The sequence below is a fragment of the Callorhinus ursinus genome, unplaced genomic scaffold (genome assembly GCF_003265705.2).
Source record: "Callorhinus ursinus isolate GAN/ISIS: 27379988/994484 unplaced genomic scaffold, GSC_fseal_2.0 scaffold34, whole genome shotgun sequence".
NCBI classification, from domain to species: domain Eukaryota; kingdom Metazoa; phylum Chordata; class Mammalia; order Carnivora; family Otariidae; genus Callorhinus; species Callorhinus ursinus.
Genome location: NW_027397096.1, coordinates 11,452,299 through 11,470,607, shown reverse-complemented (window position 1 = coordinate 11,470,607; position 18,309 = coordinate 11,452,299). Strand labels below are relative to the sequence as shown.

At 35.2% G+C, this 18,309-nt stretch overlaps 1 protein-coding gene across 1 annotated transcript in view; it reads right to left on the bottom strand.

The window, feature by feature from the left end:
* The window catches only part of BCAS3 (BCAS3 microtubule associated cell migration factor), a 574,861-nt gene that overhangs the window by 309,536 nt on the left and 247,016 nt on the right, over positions 1 to 18,309 (bottom strand). Inside the window, exon 17 of the mRNA XM_073879584.1 lies at positions 11,900 to 12,050. Within this exon, the coding sequence (XP_073735685.1) occupies positions 11,900 to 12,050 (151 nt within the window). The remainder of the gene's footprint in view (positions 1 to 11,899; positions 12,051 to 18,309) is intronic.

Here is an 18,309-nt window from a genome sequence, read left to right as displayed (position 1 = left end):
TCAGCATTTCTCTTAATAGTGATAGAGGTTGGCTTCTTCCACCTGGCCTGCTTTGGGCTAGGTTGGAATACCGGAAATGACAGACACAATTGCTTATTTTAAATAGAACTGGGGATGCAAAATCAGACTTCATGGTTACACGTATTTCTTATTAATATTCTGTTCACAGCCATTTCAGACATGCTATGCATATTTGCACACAAAGAAGATGGGCTGATTTAATTGTATCCCAAACCAAATGTTGCTATAGCATCTGACATGTGGAGGTGAGACACAGATTGAGAAGGAAAGCACACTGGCAAAACCTGGATATTTTCTTCTTCAACTTTGGGGCTAAAAACACCTTAAAAATAAAAATTCCTGCTAAGTGATTAGCATTCGTCTGCCAGTGGATTGAGTTTCACAAACAGAAACTTGGGTAAAAGGTTTTCACAACACTGAGCACAATTCTGAGGATTGATGCACAGAAGAAACAAAGCAGGGAACAGAAAAGAGATACTAATTAGAGAAGAGCAAGGTGGAAGAACTGAGATATTGAAGAAAAAAGAAAAGCAACTTCAGGAATGGTGTCAATGCAAAGAAATCTCTCTTGCAGTTAATACGACCACAACCAAAGATAGGATGTCGTTATCCACGTTGAAACAGTGGATGTTCAGACTTTTTTAATCATGACCCAGAGAAATACATTTTAAGGTGCAAGCTGGTGTATACATGAATATACATAAATTGAAACAGTAATTTAATGAATGTGGCTTTTGTCTGTCATCAACTTTACCATTTTCTATTTCAATGTATTATAAACATTAATGCTGGGATTTTGTTACCATGAAGATCATGCATACTCTGGCGGGGTAGGTCTGAGTGGGGCCTGAGATTCTGTATTTCTAAGAAGCTCCTATCTCATGCTAAAGCTGCTTGTTTGCAGAACCAATAGCAAAACTGCATTTCATTTTATTCCATTTCATTAATGAAAAAAAAGTTAGTCACAATCCCCTTATCTGATTTCATGATTCACAAATTATACTGGAAACAAAGTGTTACTGGGAGCTCACACTGCACTCTGACAAACACTGATTTAAATAACTGAGACCACTCGAAGACCCCAATCTCAATAACACTGTAATGCCATGCAGAAAGGATCAGAAAATGGAAGCTTCCATATGTTTCCATATGCCCACAAATGTTTCTGAAATGAAGAGGTTATTGTTGCCATACAGTACCCAACATCCTTTAAGTTTCTTCATTAGGCAAGGGCACACAAAATAGTCAAACAGTTCAAATGATTCTGACACAGGCGCTGACCATCTGGAACATCTAGACATGAGTGGCTCTTCAGTGTATATTATGTCAACACTGAACAGTCTCCCATCTCATTCCGAATATCAGACTACAGCTAATTTGTTGTAAAACATTTGAAAGTTTTATCTTCATCCTTTATGCCTTAAAAGGCTTCTCTACCGACCCCCCAAAACCAACCAAACAAAAATGAAACAAAACCTTAAAGTTTCTACATTTCAAAAGACCAGCTGATGTTCCCTACCTACAGAGCCAGTAAATACCCTTTTCTAGGTTAAGGTTTCCTTATGTCTCAAAAGGAAACATGCATTTGCCAAACAAATTAAACACAAGCTTAAAAAAATAATAATAAAATCTCCTAGATCTTCCTTTCAAGGCAATGGCAGTTTGTGTTATCAACGAAAGATTTCAACAGCCATTTCCTTCCCCACAATCCTAAAATGCACGGTTAACTCTCCAGACACTGTAGTAAACAGGCCTGTACTAAGCAGCCTTGTCAGATTTAAAGACAATACAGTTCTCACTGTTCACAACCAAACCCAATTGTGTGAGTTAAAAGTAACCCTTCTTCGATCAAATAAGGATCAACTGGCTAACACAGCTCAGGGAGAAAACAGAGGGCTGGGAGGAACTGAATGAGGACCCACTTTAGTATACGCTTGGCATGTTCCCAATCTCCACTTACCCACTTCTTAGCCACCCCTACAAACTGGACCTCTGCCACATACATGTAAAAGAAGAGCCACAAACTCCAAAGAATTAGAGTGACTGACGTAATTACTGACTCTGTATGGGTAGTGTCAGCTGTTCTTTTGAAATGTGCCTGCTTCATCTTTCCTCAGTAGCAAAAGAATGAAAATATAAAGTCACAAAGGACAGGCCCATGATCCAGCTGTCTTCACGTATGACTTCCTTTCCCTCTTTAAAATCCCACAGTTGTAGTTTCATATGAGGGTAGTTAGAAGGAGGAAGATAGTATGTGAGTGGGAGTGTATGTTGAATTAAAATGGTCTGTATTAACATATGCAACTCCAATTATGATGTTTGGATATTAAGAATTTCTGTGTTTTCTAAGTACTATTAAGTTTCAGCAGGTTTAACAAGCCTGCCATATAAAACCTATTCACTCTGCCACAATTATATCCTTTTTGAGCTGAATTCTGATTGAAAAACATCAGGACTGGCCAAGAGATTAAAAAATCCAGAAATATTTTTTATAGACTTATTTATAGCACAACGTGAAACAACTTGACCATTAGTTCTCAACGGATTTCTTCTGGAGATTCTCAGAAGACAAAGGAATTGTGTTTTATATCATAACAGTAATGCCATGTAAGTTTTTAAACGCTGATTCATTTTGTTGAATGCCACATAATACCACAAAAGCTTTGTTCTTACTAGCCAAAAGGAAAGCAAACGTGAAGATTTTTTAAATGCAAGGGAAAAATAAAACTTGATTTGATTTTGAATGCACTGAAGTCTTCTATAACCTGACCCTAGTGCTAAAAGGTATAAATGATTAGGTTCAATCATCTTTAGAGTTGGAGTCTAAGAGAAAAATTCTATGAACATACTCCGAAAGTCCTATTTTTCAACTGATCATATCTTACAAGAATTCAGACATTATCACAGAACAGACTTCAGAATGAGCCCATATTTACTATGAACAACTATATACCAACAAACTAGACAATCTAGATGAAAAGGAAAAAATTCTTAGAAATACAACTTACCAAGACTGAATAACAAAGAAATAGAAAATCTAAATAGACCAATTATTAGTACGGATATTGAATCAGTAATCAAAAATCCCCCAATGAAGAAAAGCAAAGGACGAGATGGCTTCACTGGCTTCACTGGCAAATTTTACCAAACTTTTAAAGAATTAACACCAATCCTTAAACTCTTCCAAAAAATCAGAGGATGGAACACTCCCAAACTCATTTTGTGAGGCCAGCATAATCCTGATACCAAAACCAGAAAATGACATGACTAGAAAAGAAAACTACACGCCAGTATCCCTAATGAATATAAGATGGAAAAATTCTCAAGAAAGCATGAGCAAACCAAATTCAGCAGCACCTTAGAAAGGATCATTCACAATGATCAAGTGAGATTCATCCTGATGATCCAAGGATGGCTAAACATAACACAAATCAATCAATATGATACATCACATTAGTAGAATGAAAAAAAATCATCTGATCATCTAACTGACACAGGAGAAGCATTTGACAAAATTCAACATCCATTCATGGTTAAAAACTTGTAACAAATTAGGCTCAATTAAGGAACATATCTCAACATACTAAAGGCAAGCACAGCTAATTTTATACTCAATGGAGAAAGGGTGAAAGCTTTTCCTCTAAGATCAGGAACAAGACAATGGCACCCACTCTTACCACTCTTTTTCAATAAGTACTGGAAGTCCGAGCTAGAGCAATCAGGGAAGAAACGGAAATAAAATGTATCAGAGTTGGAAAGAAAAGAAGTAAAACTGTCTCTGTTTGCAGATGACATAACTTCATAGAAAACCCTAAAGACTCAACCAAAAAACTGTTAGATCTAATCCATGAATTCAGGAAGTTACAGGATATAAAATTAACATACAAAAATCAGTAGTGTTTCTATACACTAACAACAAATTTTCTGAAAAAGAAACAAGGGAATCAATCCCATTTCACATCAGGCTCCCTGCTCCTTGGGAGCCTGCTTCTCCCCCAGCCTCTCTCTCTCTTTCTCTCTCTCTCTCTCTCTGTCTGTCTCTCATGAATAAATAAATAAAATCTTTAAAAAAAAATTCTCTACAATAGCATCAAAAACAGTAACACACTTAGGAATAAATATAACAAGATGAAAGATCTCTACTCCAAAAACTATAAGACACTGATGAATGAAATCAAAGAACAACACAAATAAATGGAAAGGGATCCTGTGGTCGTGGATTGTAAGAATTAAGGTTAAAATGTCAATACTACCAAAAGCTATCTATAGATTTGATGCAATCCCTATCAAGATTCCCCAGGCATTTTTTACAGAAGTAGAAAAAAACTTCCCTAAAATTTATATGGAATCACAATAGACCCCAAATAGCCAAAGAAATCCTAAAAAAGAACAAAAGCAAGAGGCATTGTATTTCCTGATTTCAAGTTATACTATAAAGCTATAGTCTTCAAAACAGTATGGAGTTGGCATAAAAACAAATAGACCAATGGAACAGAATCATGAGCGTACATGGTTCGCTAATATTTGACAAGGGAACCAAGAATACTCAATGGAAAAAATACAGTCTCTTCAATAAATGGTACTGGGATAACTGGAGAGTCACATGTAACAAATGAAACTGGACCCATATCTTACACCACTCACAAAAATCAACCCAAGATGGATCAAAGACTTAAATGTAAGACCTGAAACCATGAAACTCCTAGAAGGGAACACAGGAACAAAAGTTCCTTGACATGAGTCTTAGTAATAATTTTTTTAAATATGACACCTAAAGTACAAGCAAGAAAATTAAAAATGAATTTAAAAGCTTCTGCACAGCAAAAGAAACCATCAACAAAGTGAAAAGACAACCTACAGAATGGGAAAAAATATTTGCAAACCATCTACCTGATAGGGGGTTAATATCCAAAATATATAAAGAACACATGCACTCAATGGCAAAAAACAACCTAATTTAAAAATGGACAAATGACTTGAATAAACATTTTCCCAAATAAGACATACAAAAGGCCAACAGGTTCATGAAAAGGTGCTTAACATCAGTAGTGATTAGGGAAATGCAAATTAAAAGCACAATGAGTTACCGCCTCATCTCTGTTAGCATGGCCATCATCAAAAAGACAAGAGATAACAATGCTGCCATGGATATGGAGAAAAGGGAACCCTTGCACATTGTTGGTGGGACTATAAATTGGTGCAGCTGCTATGGAAAACAGTAGGGAGGATCCTCAAAAAACTAAAATGAGAACTACCCTATGATCCAGCAATTCCACTTCCGGGAATATACCCAAAGGAAATAAAAACACGAACACAAAAAGATATGCACCCCCATGTTCATAGCATTATTTACCACAGCCAGGACATGGAAACAACCTGAGTGTCCACTGATGGATGATGGATAAAAATGTTGTGATTTACACACACACACACACACATGCAGTAGAATATTATCCAGCCATAAAAAAAATGAAGAAATCTGACCACTTGAAACAACATGGGGAGACCTTGAAGGCAATACACTAAGTGAAATACGCCAAAGAAAGACAAATACTGTATGATCTTATTTATATGTGGAATCTTAAACAAACAAACTCATGGAGAAAGAGATCGCACTTGTGGTTACCAGATGCACAGGGTGCGAGAAGGGGGAACTGGAGGAAGGTGTCAAAGGTACGCGCTTCCAGTTATACGATAAATAAGTACTAGAGATGTGATACACAACATGGTGACTACAGCTATTACCCTGCCATGTGACAGATAGGAAAGCTGTAAACAGAGTAAACTCTAAGAGTTCTCATCACAAGGAAAAAGGTTTTTTCCTTTTTCTTTTCTTCTTTCTTTTCTTCTTACCATATCCGTAGAAGATGGATGTTAGCTGAACTATTGTGGTAATCATTCCACAACATATGCAAACCAAACCATCACGCTACACACCTTAAACTTATATAGCAATATATGTCAATTATTTCTCAATAAAACTGAAAAAGGAATAAGCTCATATAAATATTGAATGTACTAAACACCAAAAAAATAGAGAAAATGCTATACAACACTGTGTAAAATTGTAAAGTAAAACCGTATTCTCTGCCAATATATTCTAGGAACTTTAATGACTCTGCTACATTCTGTGAACCCCCATAAGTAGCTACTGAAATGGACACACAAATCCCACATACATATGAGCAAATCAGTCCTTGTGTCATTTTTTCAAGTGTCACTTTTAAATTTTCATTCATCTAATTTTAATCACTCCCTAATAAAGAGACCAATAGTACTGCTAGCTCTCAAAGTAGTGGTCTGTAGGGAAAATCGAAGCTGAAACAGCTACACTACCTAATTTGAGAAATATTCAATATGCAAATTTAAATTACAAACTCAAGATTTTCATCAGAAAAACATTAGATAATGTTCAAATTCTGTCAGATGTTGCAGAAAAGAGACTAGAGTAGCACAGACTGTCAAGTTTCTGTAGAAAGTCACACCTGCTGATTTTTAATAGTAGACTTCATTCAAAAACCACAAAATCCACAGATTTATGGTGAAGTGGAACAAACATATGCAAGTAAACATATGCAAACCATAGGTGGACTTTAAGTACTCTACTGATGGAATACAAAAATTGTAAACTCAAACTATGGTGAGTATATTGTACATGCAGATCTATCCATATCCATTCTAATGAAAATACACTGTTATTTTATATCTGGAACCAAAGATTTATAGCTTAGCAATCCAAAACTAACACCTATACAAGACAGGGCTGGGAAGTGGAGAATTATGATCTACTACTGTATCTGGTGAGTCTTTCTCCAAATCTTTCCCATTTAATCCTTGGAGCTCCCACTATAAAGTTTAGGGCTCAGGCCAAACTGTGTAGATAAGCCAAGGTAGACCTAACTGAATTAGAAGAAGAAGGAATAGACCTTTCTTCAAGGCCTACTATATGCTGAAGTCATTTACTGACTTAGCAAACTCTACAGCAAATTTGGTCTACAAATTTCAAGTAGAGATAATCAAATAAATGCTATGAAATGTTTCCATTTCTAAATAAGAACAATCATCTATGTTTTCCTAATGAAGCTCTCGTTCAGCACTGGCCTAGGACAGTGCTGGGGCTTAGAAATTTGGTCGTTAGGCCTGGTGGGAACTCATACAATGTACAGCTGAAAGCTCATCATCCCTACATATAAACTTGTATTCTTCAGATGAAGAAGCTTACCTAGGACACACTGGTTAATAGGTAGCAGAACCAAATGAGAAGTCAGGGCATCGCATTCCTAAGTCAATAACCTTCCCCTGCACGACCAAACCTATTTCTACAGAGTTGGTCCCAAGGTTCCTAACACCCACGTCAGATTGCTCCCAAAGAAATGAATAAATCTAAAGATGGGGAGAGAGAAAAGGAACAGGAGCTGCTCCACTTAAGAAAAAGGAAACTTATGAAAGACAAAAAAATCATCTCATGTTTACTTCACTAAAAATGGTCAGTTAGTTAAGAGCAAGGAAGTGACTTCATTACCAATGTCTGCATTTTTCATTCCCATGAAATTATTCTGATCTCTTTTTGAAATGTACTGCTGTTTGTGCCTAAAAAATGAGGTGTATATATTAATAACTTTAGGTTTGCTGTACATAAAACTAAGCATACTGATGAAAAAAAATTACCTACTTAGTAAATTTTATATAGGAAGCCTTCAAAAAAATTTTTATCACTTACTTGATTCATTAACTCAACCAAACACCTATCAAATGCTGCTTAATAAATCCCTACTACAAATACTTAACACTCCAAAATAATGAGCAATTCCTTAGCACCCAGTTTCACTTTACTAGATGAGACCTATTCTTATTTACATATCATAAAAACATGATGGAGGTCTTTCCAATCCTCCAGTATTCGACTGGAAGAAACTGGACTCTGTTTGAATGAGTGATTGTTGGACCAAATGATTTCTAGCACTTCTTTTGCCTTCATCAGTGTATACTGTAGTCAGGTTAAGCAACAGCTGTTGCCAAAATAGGCCTTATTTCCTCTAAGTGCTGCTTCAAGGTACAGAACACGAAGGTGTAAATACATCTGTCTTTTGCCATTGGTAGCTCTACTAGCCTTGTGCATGTCTTGGAGTAAGACAGATGGTCCCTGACACTGCACAGGCTTCCAGGGATATATATTTCCAAAAATAAGAAGGCAGATGTGAAATATGGTAAGCACACGTTTTATCCCCTCAAGGTTTGAACTGAGGCTTCTATCTCAATTTGAATATTTAAACATAGGATCTTAGGCAATCCTTAGAAATCTCTGTGCTAGATATATAACTTTTTATGCTTATTTTGCCTTTATGCCAAATATCTAGGACATGGAATAAATAAATGCTGATCTAACTGAGGTAGGTATATAATTTTATTAGATACATTATCAGGTATATTGGAAGTAGTCACAGAACTTACATGGCTATAAATGAGTCAGCTCTGTATTCTATTTCTACATAATCCATGTTAAATACTTCCTGTTAATTTTATTTTTAAAATGTTAGCAAAGGCATGCCATAGAAGCAAAGTTAGAGTAAACTGGAATTTCCAGAACAAAAAGAGACCTGGAAAATGAAAAGCCCATTTGCTTATCACTCTGGTGACCTTAATATGGCAATCAAAATTCTCATTAAATACAATAAAATTTAATGGAAATAATGCAAATTAGCTAACTGCAGATTTAGAATTGGTCATAGTAAAAAAATTTTAATAAAAATGAAACAAATATAGCCTTTAAAATCTAATGGGATGAAATCTAATGACATGAAATGTATGGGATTTGGTTCAAATCTCAGCATATATCAAAAACAGAAACTAAGAGAATATATTTTGTTCTCATAAAACAAATACTACTTCTGGTAAGGCAAAATACATGTATTTCCATGAAAATGCTCAATTTTAAGATAATAAAAACCACAAATTGCATTCTTAAAATTCTATGACCAAATGTTGGGGTGACTTAGAGTAAAAGAATTATAAGGAAAGTCCCCTATAGCAATTTCCGGATATAATCAACAAACTCTTCAGAAGGTGGCTTAGGGGTATGAAGTCTTGTAATCTAGCAGTAGCCAACTATAAGTTACAAATACTATTCTCAAAGTGTTTATAGGTCACTGTGATCTGTGTTAATAGGAAGCAAGAGAAAGAATAGAGGGAGGAATGGGAAAAAAAGAATTGTAGGTAGGGAGGGGAAACCAGTAGGTGGGGCAGTGTGTGTGAACTAAAGGCTTTGACACCAATAGAGAACTCATTACGGACAACAACTACATAAAAAAACGAATAGTGAGTTTTAAAATCTCTTCTTTTGATAACTATACTACGGTTACAGAAGAGAATATCCTTGTCTTTAGAATTTATATGTTGAAATTTGTAGGAATAAGGGGTTACTAAGTATACAAATTCCTTTGAAACAATTTAAGAAAAATATGGGGGATGTGTGTGTGTTTGTGTTGTGCGCCTGCACACACGTGGGCAGAATGAGCAAGTGTGAACGATAAGGCAAATAAGTTAGACTGTTAACATTTGGGAAATCTGGATATACAGGAATTCCTTTTACTGGTCTTGTAACTCTTTGTAAACCTGAATCTATGTGAACATTTTAAAAATTACAAACCAGGTATTCACCGTGGGACAAATATTATTCTCTTTAAACACTTCAGTACAGGACATGCTAAAAAGAATTCAAAAACTCAGCAAAAATAAAATGGTCTGAGAATTGAGATAAGAAGCCAAGTCAACAATGTGATATGTGTATCTTGAACTAATATTAATTTCAAAGTACGTAGCTCCAATTCACATAATTTATTAATCATTAATAAATAATTACTAAATTGTCTATAAGGGGGCATAATATACGTACTCTAGGAATTGAGGAATTTTGACTTTAAAAAGAAAAGGAAACAGAATTTATCTAAGTTCATAAAGTATGGCAGCGGAAGGAGACACCAGATGATTAATAGTTTCTGCCCTTCTAAGGGCAGAGAGAGAGACTAGCAAGAGAGTGTGAAAGAGTAAGTGAGAGACTTTTTATTGTGGAAAATTTCAAATATATACAAAAGTAGACTTAGTTTCCACTCCTCCCCACAACTATATTGAATTAAATTCTAACATCATAGGATTTCATACATAGAACCTCAGTCACTATTTTTATATATAGAAAACCTTATTCGAAAAAGGGAGCTAATTCTTTGCATTATAAAAACAGCATAGCTCTTAAGTTTTAAAAACAACAAACACCAGACACAAAGCTAGAATTAAATTCAAGAAGAACAATTTTGCGTATTCTTTCACTGAGATTCAGGAAACACACATAAAAACTCATAAGTACTTTGCAGCATTGATAATGCTCAGTGGAATCAAGAAGGTACAATTACATACTGACTTCTATGAGTAAAAAAATATTATGACTCAAGATTTATCCAATTTTTATTTGATTCTACATCCCAAAAAGTAACATCATACAAAGAAAAAATGAGCTAATTGTAAATATAAGTTCATAACCTCTTTCTTATTCATAGACACTCCTACTTATTTTAAAATAAAGAAACTAAGAGGAAAGGGAAGTCAAAATTCTATTTAAATCACTGAACATAAAGAGTTAAAAAGCTGAAATCAATTTAAAAAGAAAGGAATATAAGCCAAATGATCTATATCATAACATGTCCGATTTGGGGCCTAGATATGCTCTATTTTTCCTTCCCCCCCACCCTTAACATGCCACAAACTCAATTTTATTTCTGCATTCAGCAATAAGATCATTTTGTATACAAATACTACTCCACTACGTAGAGTGTCCATTTCTGTGCCATGGTGAAATCTGGAGCTCAAAAGACTTACCCCTGAGAATGAGCATTTCTTCTCACAAAAGTGACTTCTACAAACACTTTACCACCCACCCAGCACAAAAATATTAAGACCTTTTGATATAGCAGCCAAATAATTTACTCTATTCCTTTTGTTGGAAAGACCTTTAAGACTATTTGAAGCCAGGACTGGGTTTTCTCCGGGACTACCTGAATACGGAATTTAAGACAATTGTTTCATTTCAAATTAGGCTAAACCTCAGGACTGCTTACTGATGAAATAGGTAATTTGCCGGTAGACATATATATTTTCTGGTACAAAATGGAATTTCAGAGTCATCACATGATTGATCATCTAATGATACTTTAGATATAGCACTTTATTTTCAGGAACCCAAAGCGGGGATAATTAAAAATTTTTTTAAATAGCTAAAATAAGCACAGACACATCAACTGAGTCATCAAATGTCTTTGAGGATGCTAATGACCAATCGTGAGTAAAGCCCAAATCTCAGGACTCTGGCTTTTGAAAACTACCCATAACATCACATTGTCCTGACACTAATGACAGATCATTATATGTAAATTACACCACAATATAGGTGATTTTTTAACGATTAGAAACACGGTTGTCATCTGAAGTTCTTTCCTTAGTATTTGGGCCAGTTAAAATTTGGTAGTCATTATAAATCCAGATGATAGTGGATTTTGTCCACAAAAGCAAGAAACTGACACTGTACTTTCAGACAAAGCCGCAAGGCAGCAAGTGTGACACCGAGAAGATGGATCTGGTTTTGATTAGCCAATACTAATTTTCACAACTTGTCACTGCTTTGTCTTTGCGATGGATATATGTGTACATGGTTGTATTCAAGTACGTTTGTGCATGTTCTATACTTTGTACTTAATCTGCTGCCATTAAGTTTCATGTGGGCTGGAAATGAGGAGCTAATTAAACCACCCAAAGGAAATGTATGTTTCATTTTTATGTATCCAATCCTCTGAAACAGCTATTTTAAAAAGTATCAAGCCTAAGGCCTTACCCTGTTCGTTTGGTGATAGTCCCCAATGTCATTGGCTGCTTGATTTGTGCAAGAGGCGTCAGTACCATCAAGCTTGGGAGAGGAGAGAGCCGGGGGTTGCCAGGGTTGTTGTTGGCAAAATTATTGTAGGAGTCTTGGCTGTTTAGTTTCCCTACAAAGAGAAAAACAAAGAAAAGCATCAGCAAGGGACATCTCCTTCTCTGACGGAGTCTGCACTCACCCCACTAATCATTTTAAAAAATTGTCAAAGGCAGAATTGATTTGAAAAGAATCATGGTTATATGGATGGGAAACAAAACACAGGATACTGATAACACCAAGTGTGACTTGATTATAAACAGAGACTGTAGGAGGAATGGAGAATACAGAATTGGATAGATGTTAAATGGTTATACAAATAATTAGTATAAAATTTAATTATAATTTTATGGTGTTATGAAGAAATATAGGATAGCTAAAGAAAATAAAAGAGGAAGATGTAAAGTAGTCTAGAGGAGGCATGGAGCATTTCTCTGAACAAGCTTGAGAGTAAGTGGGTAGAATATTCCAGCCACAGCAGCCTGTGAAGGCTGGGAGGGTGAAAGAAAATGTGAGTCATGAGATGAGTACCCAAAGGCAGGAGCATGAGACATACCGGATGAGACTAACAAAAGTCATAGGCAAAGACATCACCTTCTTCCCAGTATCCACCACTCCTCACCACAAAATTTAAAAACATCAAATCAGGGCACCTGGGTGGCTCAGTAGGTTAAGCGGCTGCCTTCAGCTCAGGTCATGATCCCAGGGTTCTAGGATCGAGTCCCACATGGGGCTCCCTGCTCAGCAGGGAGTCTGCTTCTTCTCTTTCTGCCTCTGCCCCTCCTCCCTGCCCATGCTCTCTCTCTCTCTCTCTCAAATAAAATCTTTTAAAAAAAATAAAAACATCAAATCAACATTTCCTTTTATTTTATGTGGGGCATTAATATAAAAAAATAACAAGAGTCATTATGGCTCACTAATAACTAGGAAAAACAAACTCATCTGTGAAATAAAATCTGATCCGCAGAGGGAATAATTACTCTCAGCTCACCAGGAAGCCAAACTCCTCCTATGTACTTATCTTTTCTCCCTCTCCATGGTTTTGTATTTTCCAGACTGTCCTATAAATGAAATCACAGAATAGGGAGCTTATTGGGTCCAGCTTCTTTCACTTGACAATAAGCATCTGAGATTTATCCACTCTATATTTTCCCAAAAGTATTAATAGATCTTTCCTTTTTATTCTTGAGTATAATCCTATTATATGGAAAAACTTCAGTTTGTTTATCTCGTCACTGGTAAAAGGACATTTGTTTCCAGCTTTTGGCTATTATGAATAAGGGTGCTATAAACATTTATATACAGGTTTTGTATGAATATAAATTTCCTTTTTGGATAAATCATCTAGGAATAGAATTGCTGGTCATAGTAAATGAATGTTTGCATAGACATCATGACTGTATGTTTTAAGGTTATAAGAAAATGCCAGTTTGACAAAGTAGCTGAACCATTTCGCATTCTCACCAGTGAAGTATGATAATTCCAGATCTTCCAAATTCTCACCAGCATTTGGTATTGTTACTCTTTTTATTTTAGCTATTCTGGCTTTTATTTGGATTTCTCTAATGCACAATAATGTTTAACACTTTTTCTGTTCATGCATTCATTTGTCATCCATATTTCTTTTTTGATAAAGTGCTCAAATCTTTTGCCCATTTTAAAAACTGGGTCACTGGCTGTTATACACAAGCAATGAATCATGGAACACTACATCAAAAACTAATGATGTACCATAAGGTGACTAACATAATAAAAAAAAACTGGGTCAATATTTTTTGCTGAGATATAATTCATATATTGTGAAAGTCACTCTTCTAAAGTGTACAATTCTGTGTTTAGTATATCCTACAGAGTAGCACAACCATGACCACTATCTAATTTCAGAACATTTTCATCACCCAAAAAGAAAGCCCATACCCATTAGCAATCACTCCTCCTTTGGCCCACCCCTCAGCCTTTGACAATCAGAATCTTCTTTCTGTTTCTATGGATTTACCTATTCTGGATACTTCATAAATCGATTCATACAATGTGGCCTTTTGTGACTGCTTCTTTCACTTAGTATCTCTTCAAGGTTCATCTATGTTGTGCCGTGTATCAGTAGTTTGTTCTTTTTTTATAACCAAATAGCATTCCATTGCATGGATATACCACATTTTATTTATCCATTTATCAGTTGATGAAAATTTGAGTTGTTTCCACTTTTAGGCTATTATGATTAACGTATCTATGAACATAATTAAGTGCACAGGTTTTTATGAAGACATGTGCTTTCAGTTTTCTTAGGTACATACACCTAGGAATGGAATTGTTAGGTCTACATTTAACATTGTGAGGAACTGCCACCCTGCGGTTGCACCGATGTATGAGGGCTCCAACTTCACATCTTCAACAGTACTTGCTATTGTCTCTTATTTTAGCCATCCTAGTGGGTATGAAGTTGTGTCTCATTGTGGTTTTGATTTGCACTTCCCTAATTACTAAGGATGTTAAGCATCTTTCTCATGTGCATTTCAGTAATTTGTGGAGCTTCCTTGGAGAAACGTCTAACCCAAAACATGTGCCCATTTAAAAACTGGATCATCTTTTTATTGTTCAGTCATAAGCATTAATCATATCCTCTGGATGCAAGTTCCTTGTCAAATATATGATTTACAAATATTTTTCTCCTATTCCATGTGTTTTCTTCTCACTTTCTTCACGGTGTGCTTTGAAGCATAAAAGTTTTTAATTTTCATGGAGTTTACTGTGTTTTTTCTTTAGTTGCTTTTGCTTTTGTTCTCAGATCTAAGAAATCAATGCTGAATGCAGGGACACAAAGATTTATGGCTATGTTTTCTTCTAAGCGTTTTATATTTTCAGCTCTGATCTTGAAGTCTCTGATCCATTTGAATTAATTGTTATAAACGATGTGAGGTAGGGGTTCAACATCATTTTTTTGAATATTGGATATCTACTTCTTCCAGCACCATTTGTAGAAAAGACTATTCTTTCCCACCTCAATGGATTGTCCTGGCACCCTTGTCGGAAATCAAATGGCTACCAATATAAGGAATTATTTATAGATCTTACTCTCACATTTTAAAAGTTCTTTATATATTCTGGATATAAGCCTTTTGGAAGATACAATTTTCAAATATTTTTTATCACCCTGTAACTTGTCTTCTCATTCTCTTACAGATCTTTCAACAAGCAAAAGATTTTTTTCCCCATAAAGTCCACTTCATGAATTTTTTTTTATATGTGGTGTTGAACTAATGAATTATTTGCCTAACCCCAGGTCAAAAAATTCAATCTAAAAACTTTTAAGTTTTATATTTTACATTTATATATATATATGATTTATATTATATGATACAGTTAATTTTCTGTAAGATATGAGATGTGATTTTTTATGTAACAATGAAATGAAATGAAACAAATGAAAGCAAATAAAACAAAAATCTCCAAAGCTTAAGTGAAGTTTATCACAACTTTACAAGCAGGGGTTTAGGATTTTTTTTCTGTTTATTTTTAAATCAGTGCCCTCAAAATATTACTGGTAATGTCTATTATTCCAATATTATGATACCTGAAGCCTGAGGCAAGGCAGGATCCATGATCTCTGTAATTCTTTCTACTTAACTGATATGTTGGCCAAATGACAAATTTTGAGCTAAATATTGTTGAACTGAAGTGTTAGGCCAATTTGTAGTGCTTTCCTGACACAAACAGAAACCACATATAGTCACTGGGAAACAAAAAAGAGAGAGAGACCAGCGTATCAAAAGGGAACATACTATATTCTGGAGTGGAAGCACCCACTTGGACTTTTATTATTTCTGTATTATTTGGTGTCACCACCTTGTGGCCTACAGCTACAAAATTCAAGTAAGTTACAAATCTCACAGAGAGTAGGGTATGAAATATAAAGGCAGAAATTGTTATTACATTGTCAAAGTCCTCTTCAAATTCAAGTCACACAGAATTGGAAATTTTAGGTCATTTTGTTTGTTTTTCTGAATTTCCATGTTTTGAATCTTAGGAATTAGGTTTCTAAACAATGTATAACTTCTAAAATAGACAGTACACAAATATCTGCCCAAATACACACAGAACTCACTGCAGATGATACTTTAATTTTCAAAACTCTGAGAACCCCTGTTCAGTTACCTTTTTCCAGGGAAGAATAATGATTGTGAAGCATCTTTGTAACAGTAAATAATGGTTGTTCAGAGGAACTAAAGATAGAATAGAGAAAAATCATATTGAATTTCTTTTCTTTTTAAAAGCAGCCAATGGTTTGATGCCCTTCTTCAATGGGCCATTATACCCAACAAAACTTGCTGCTTCCACCTATACCTTGTCATTATCTGCAAAAATGCCAGCTAGGATTCTGACTGGGATTGTAAGAAGTCTGCAGATCAGCTGAGGAACCACTGCCATGTTAACAGTATTTAGTCTTCCCAGCCAAGAACATGAGCTGTCTTTTCATTTATGTAGGTATTCTTTCATTTCTTTGCACATTATTTTGTAGATTTCCGGGTACAAGTTTTATACGTCTTTGGTTAAATTTACTATTTTTTCGATGCGACTTGTAAAAAGAATTTTCTGAATTGCACTTTTCAGATTGTTCATGGCCAATGTAGAGAAACACAATCAATTTTTGTACATTGACCTTGTATCCTAAACCTTGCTGAACCTGCTTATCTCGGTTTTTGTGTGTGCGTGTGTGTGGATTCCTTAGGATTTTCTATATACATGATCATGTCATCCCCAAAGAAGAAAGTTTTGCTTCTTCCTTTCCAGCCCAGATGACTTCTATTTCTTTTACTGCCTAAAAGTCCTAGTTACAACTGCCAGTACAATATTGAATAGAAGTGGCAAGAGTAGACCATGATTCATTTTGAGTTAATTTTTGTATATGGACTGAGGTATGAGTTGAGGTTCATTGCTTTGAAATTGGACATCCACTTGTTTCATCACCATTAAAAGGATGGTCCTTTCTCCATTGAATTGCCTCTTCATCTTTGTCAAAAATCAACTGACCATGTTTACGTGGATCTAATTCTAGATTTTGTTCCATTGATCCATGTGTCTATCCTTTTACCAATACCACATTTTTTTATTACCGTAGCTCTATCGTGATTCTTAGTAATTCATGCACATACACAGAAACTTTATAGAAAAATTTCCACACTTTCCATGTTATAAAAATGACTCCAGTGTTTATAATTCAACAACTCTTCCATACAGAAAACACCTGATTGACCCAATGTTTTTTTCAAATCATTGTTCTTCACTTCTTATAAAAGTTACCTGCCCTGGTTCTGTGGTTAACAATAAATATGGTATTTTATAAATAACAGCAACAGTAAACACACACTTTTTTTTTACTAATTTGAATTAAGGAGACAAATTTATATTAAAAAAAAAAACCCAAAAGATCCTAATGAATATCTTATTTCTAAATGACATCCTGAAATACATTTATTTTTTTTCTCTAAGTTTTTATTTAAATTCCCATTGGTTAACATAAAGTATAATACTAGTTTCAGGTCTACGTTACAGTGATTCAGTACTTCCACACATCACCCAGTGCTCATTACAAGTGCCCTCCTTAATACCCATCACCTATTTAACCATCCCCCCACCCACCCTCCCTCTGGTAACCATCAGTTTATTCTCTACAGTTAAAAGTCTGTTTCTTAGTTTGCCTCTTTCTCTCTTTTCTTTTCCCTTTGTTCATTTGTTTTGTTTCTTAAATTCCACATATGAGCGGGATCATAAGATATTTGTCTTTCTCTGACTTATTTTGTTTAGCATAAAACTCTCTAGTGCCATGCATGTGGCTGCAAAGACAAGACTGCATTCTTTTTTTTTTTTTAAGATTTTATTTATTTATGTGACAGAGAGAGACACAGCGAGAGAGGGAACACAAGCAGGGAGAGTGGGAGAGGGAGAAGCAGGCTTCCCGCAGAGCAGGGAGCCCGATGCAGGGCTTGATCCCAGGACCCTGGGATCATGACCTGAGCTGAAGGCAGACACTTAACAACTGAGCCACCCAGGTGCCCCAGGACTGCATTCTTTTTATGGCTGAGTAATATTCCATTGTATATATATATATATATCACATCTTTTTTTATTATTTTTTATTATGTTCAGTTAGCCAGCATATAGTACATCATTAGTTTTTGATGTAGTATTTGATGATTCTTCTTCTTTATGCATTCATCAATTGATGGACACTTGGGCTGTCTCCATAATTTGGCTATTGCAGATAATGCTGCTATAAACATCAGGGTGCATATATCCCTTTGAATTAGTATTTTTGTATTCTTTGGGTAAATACC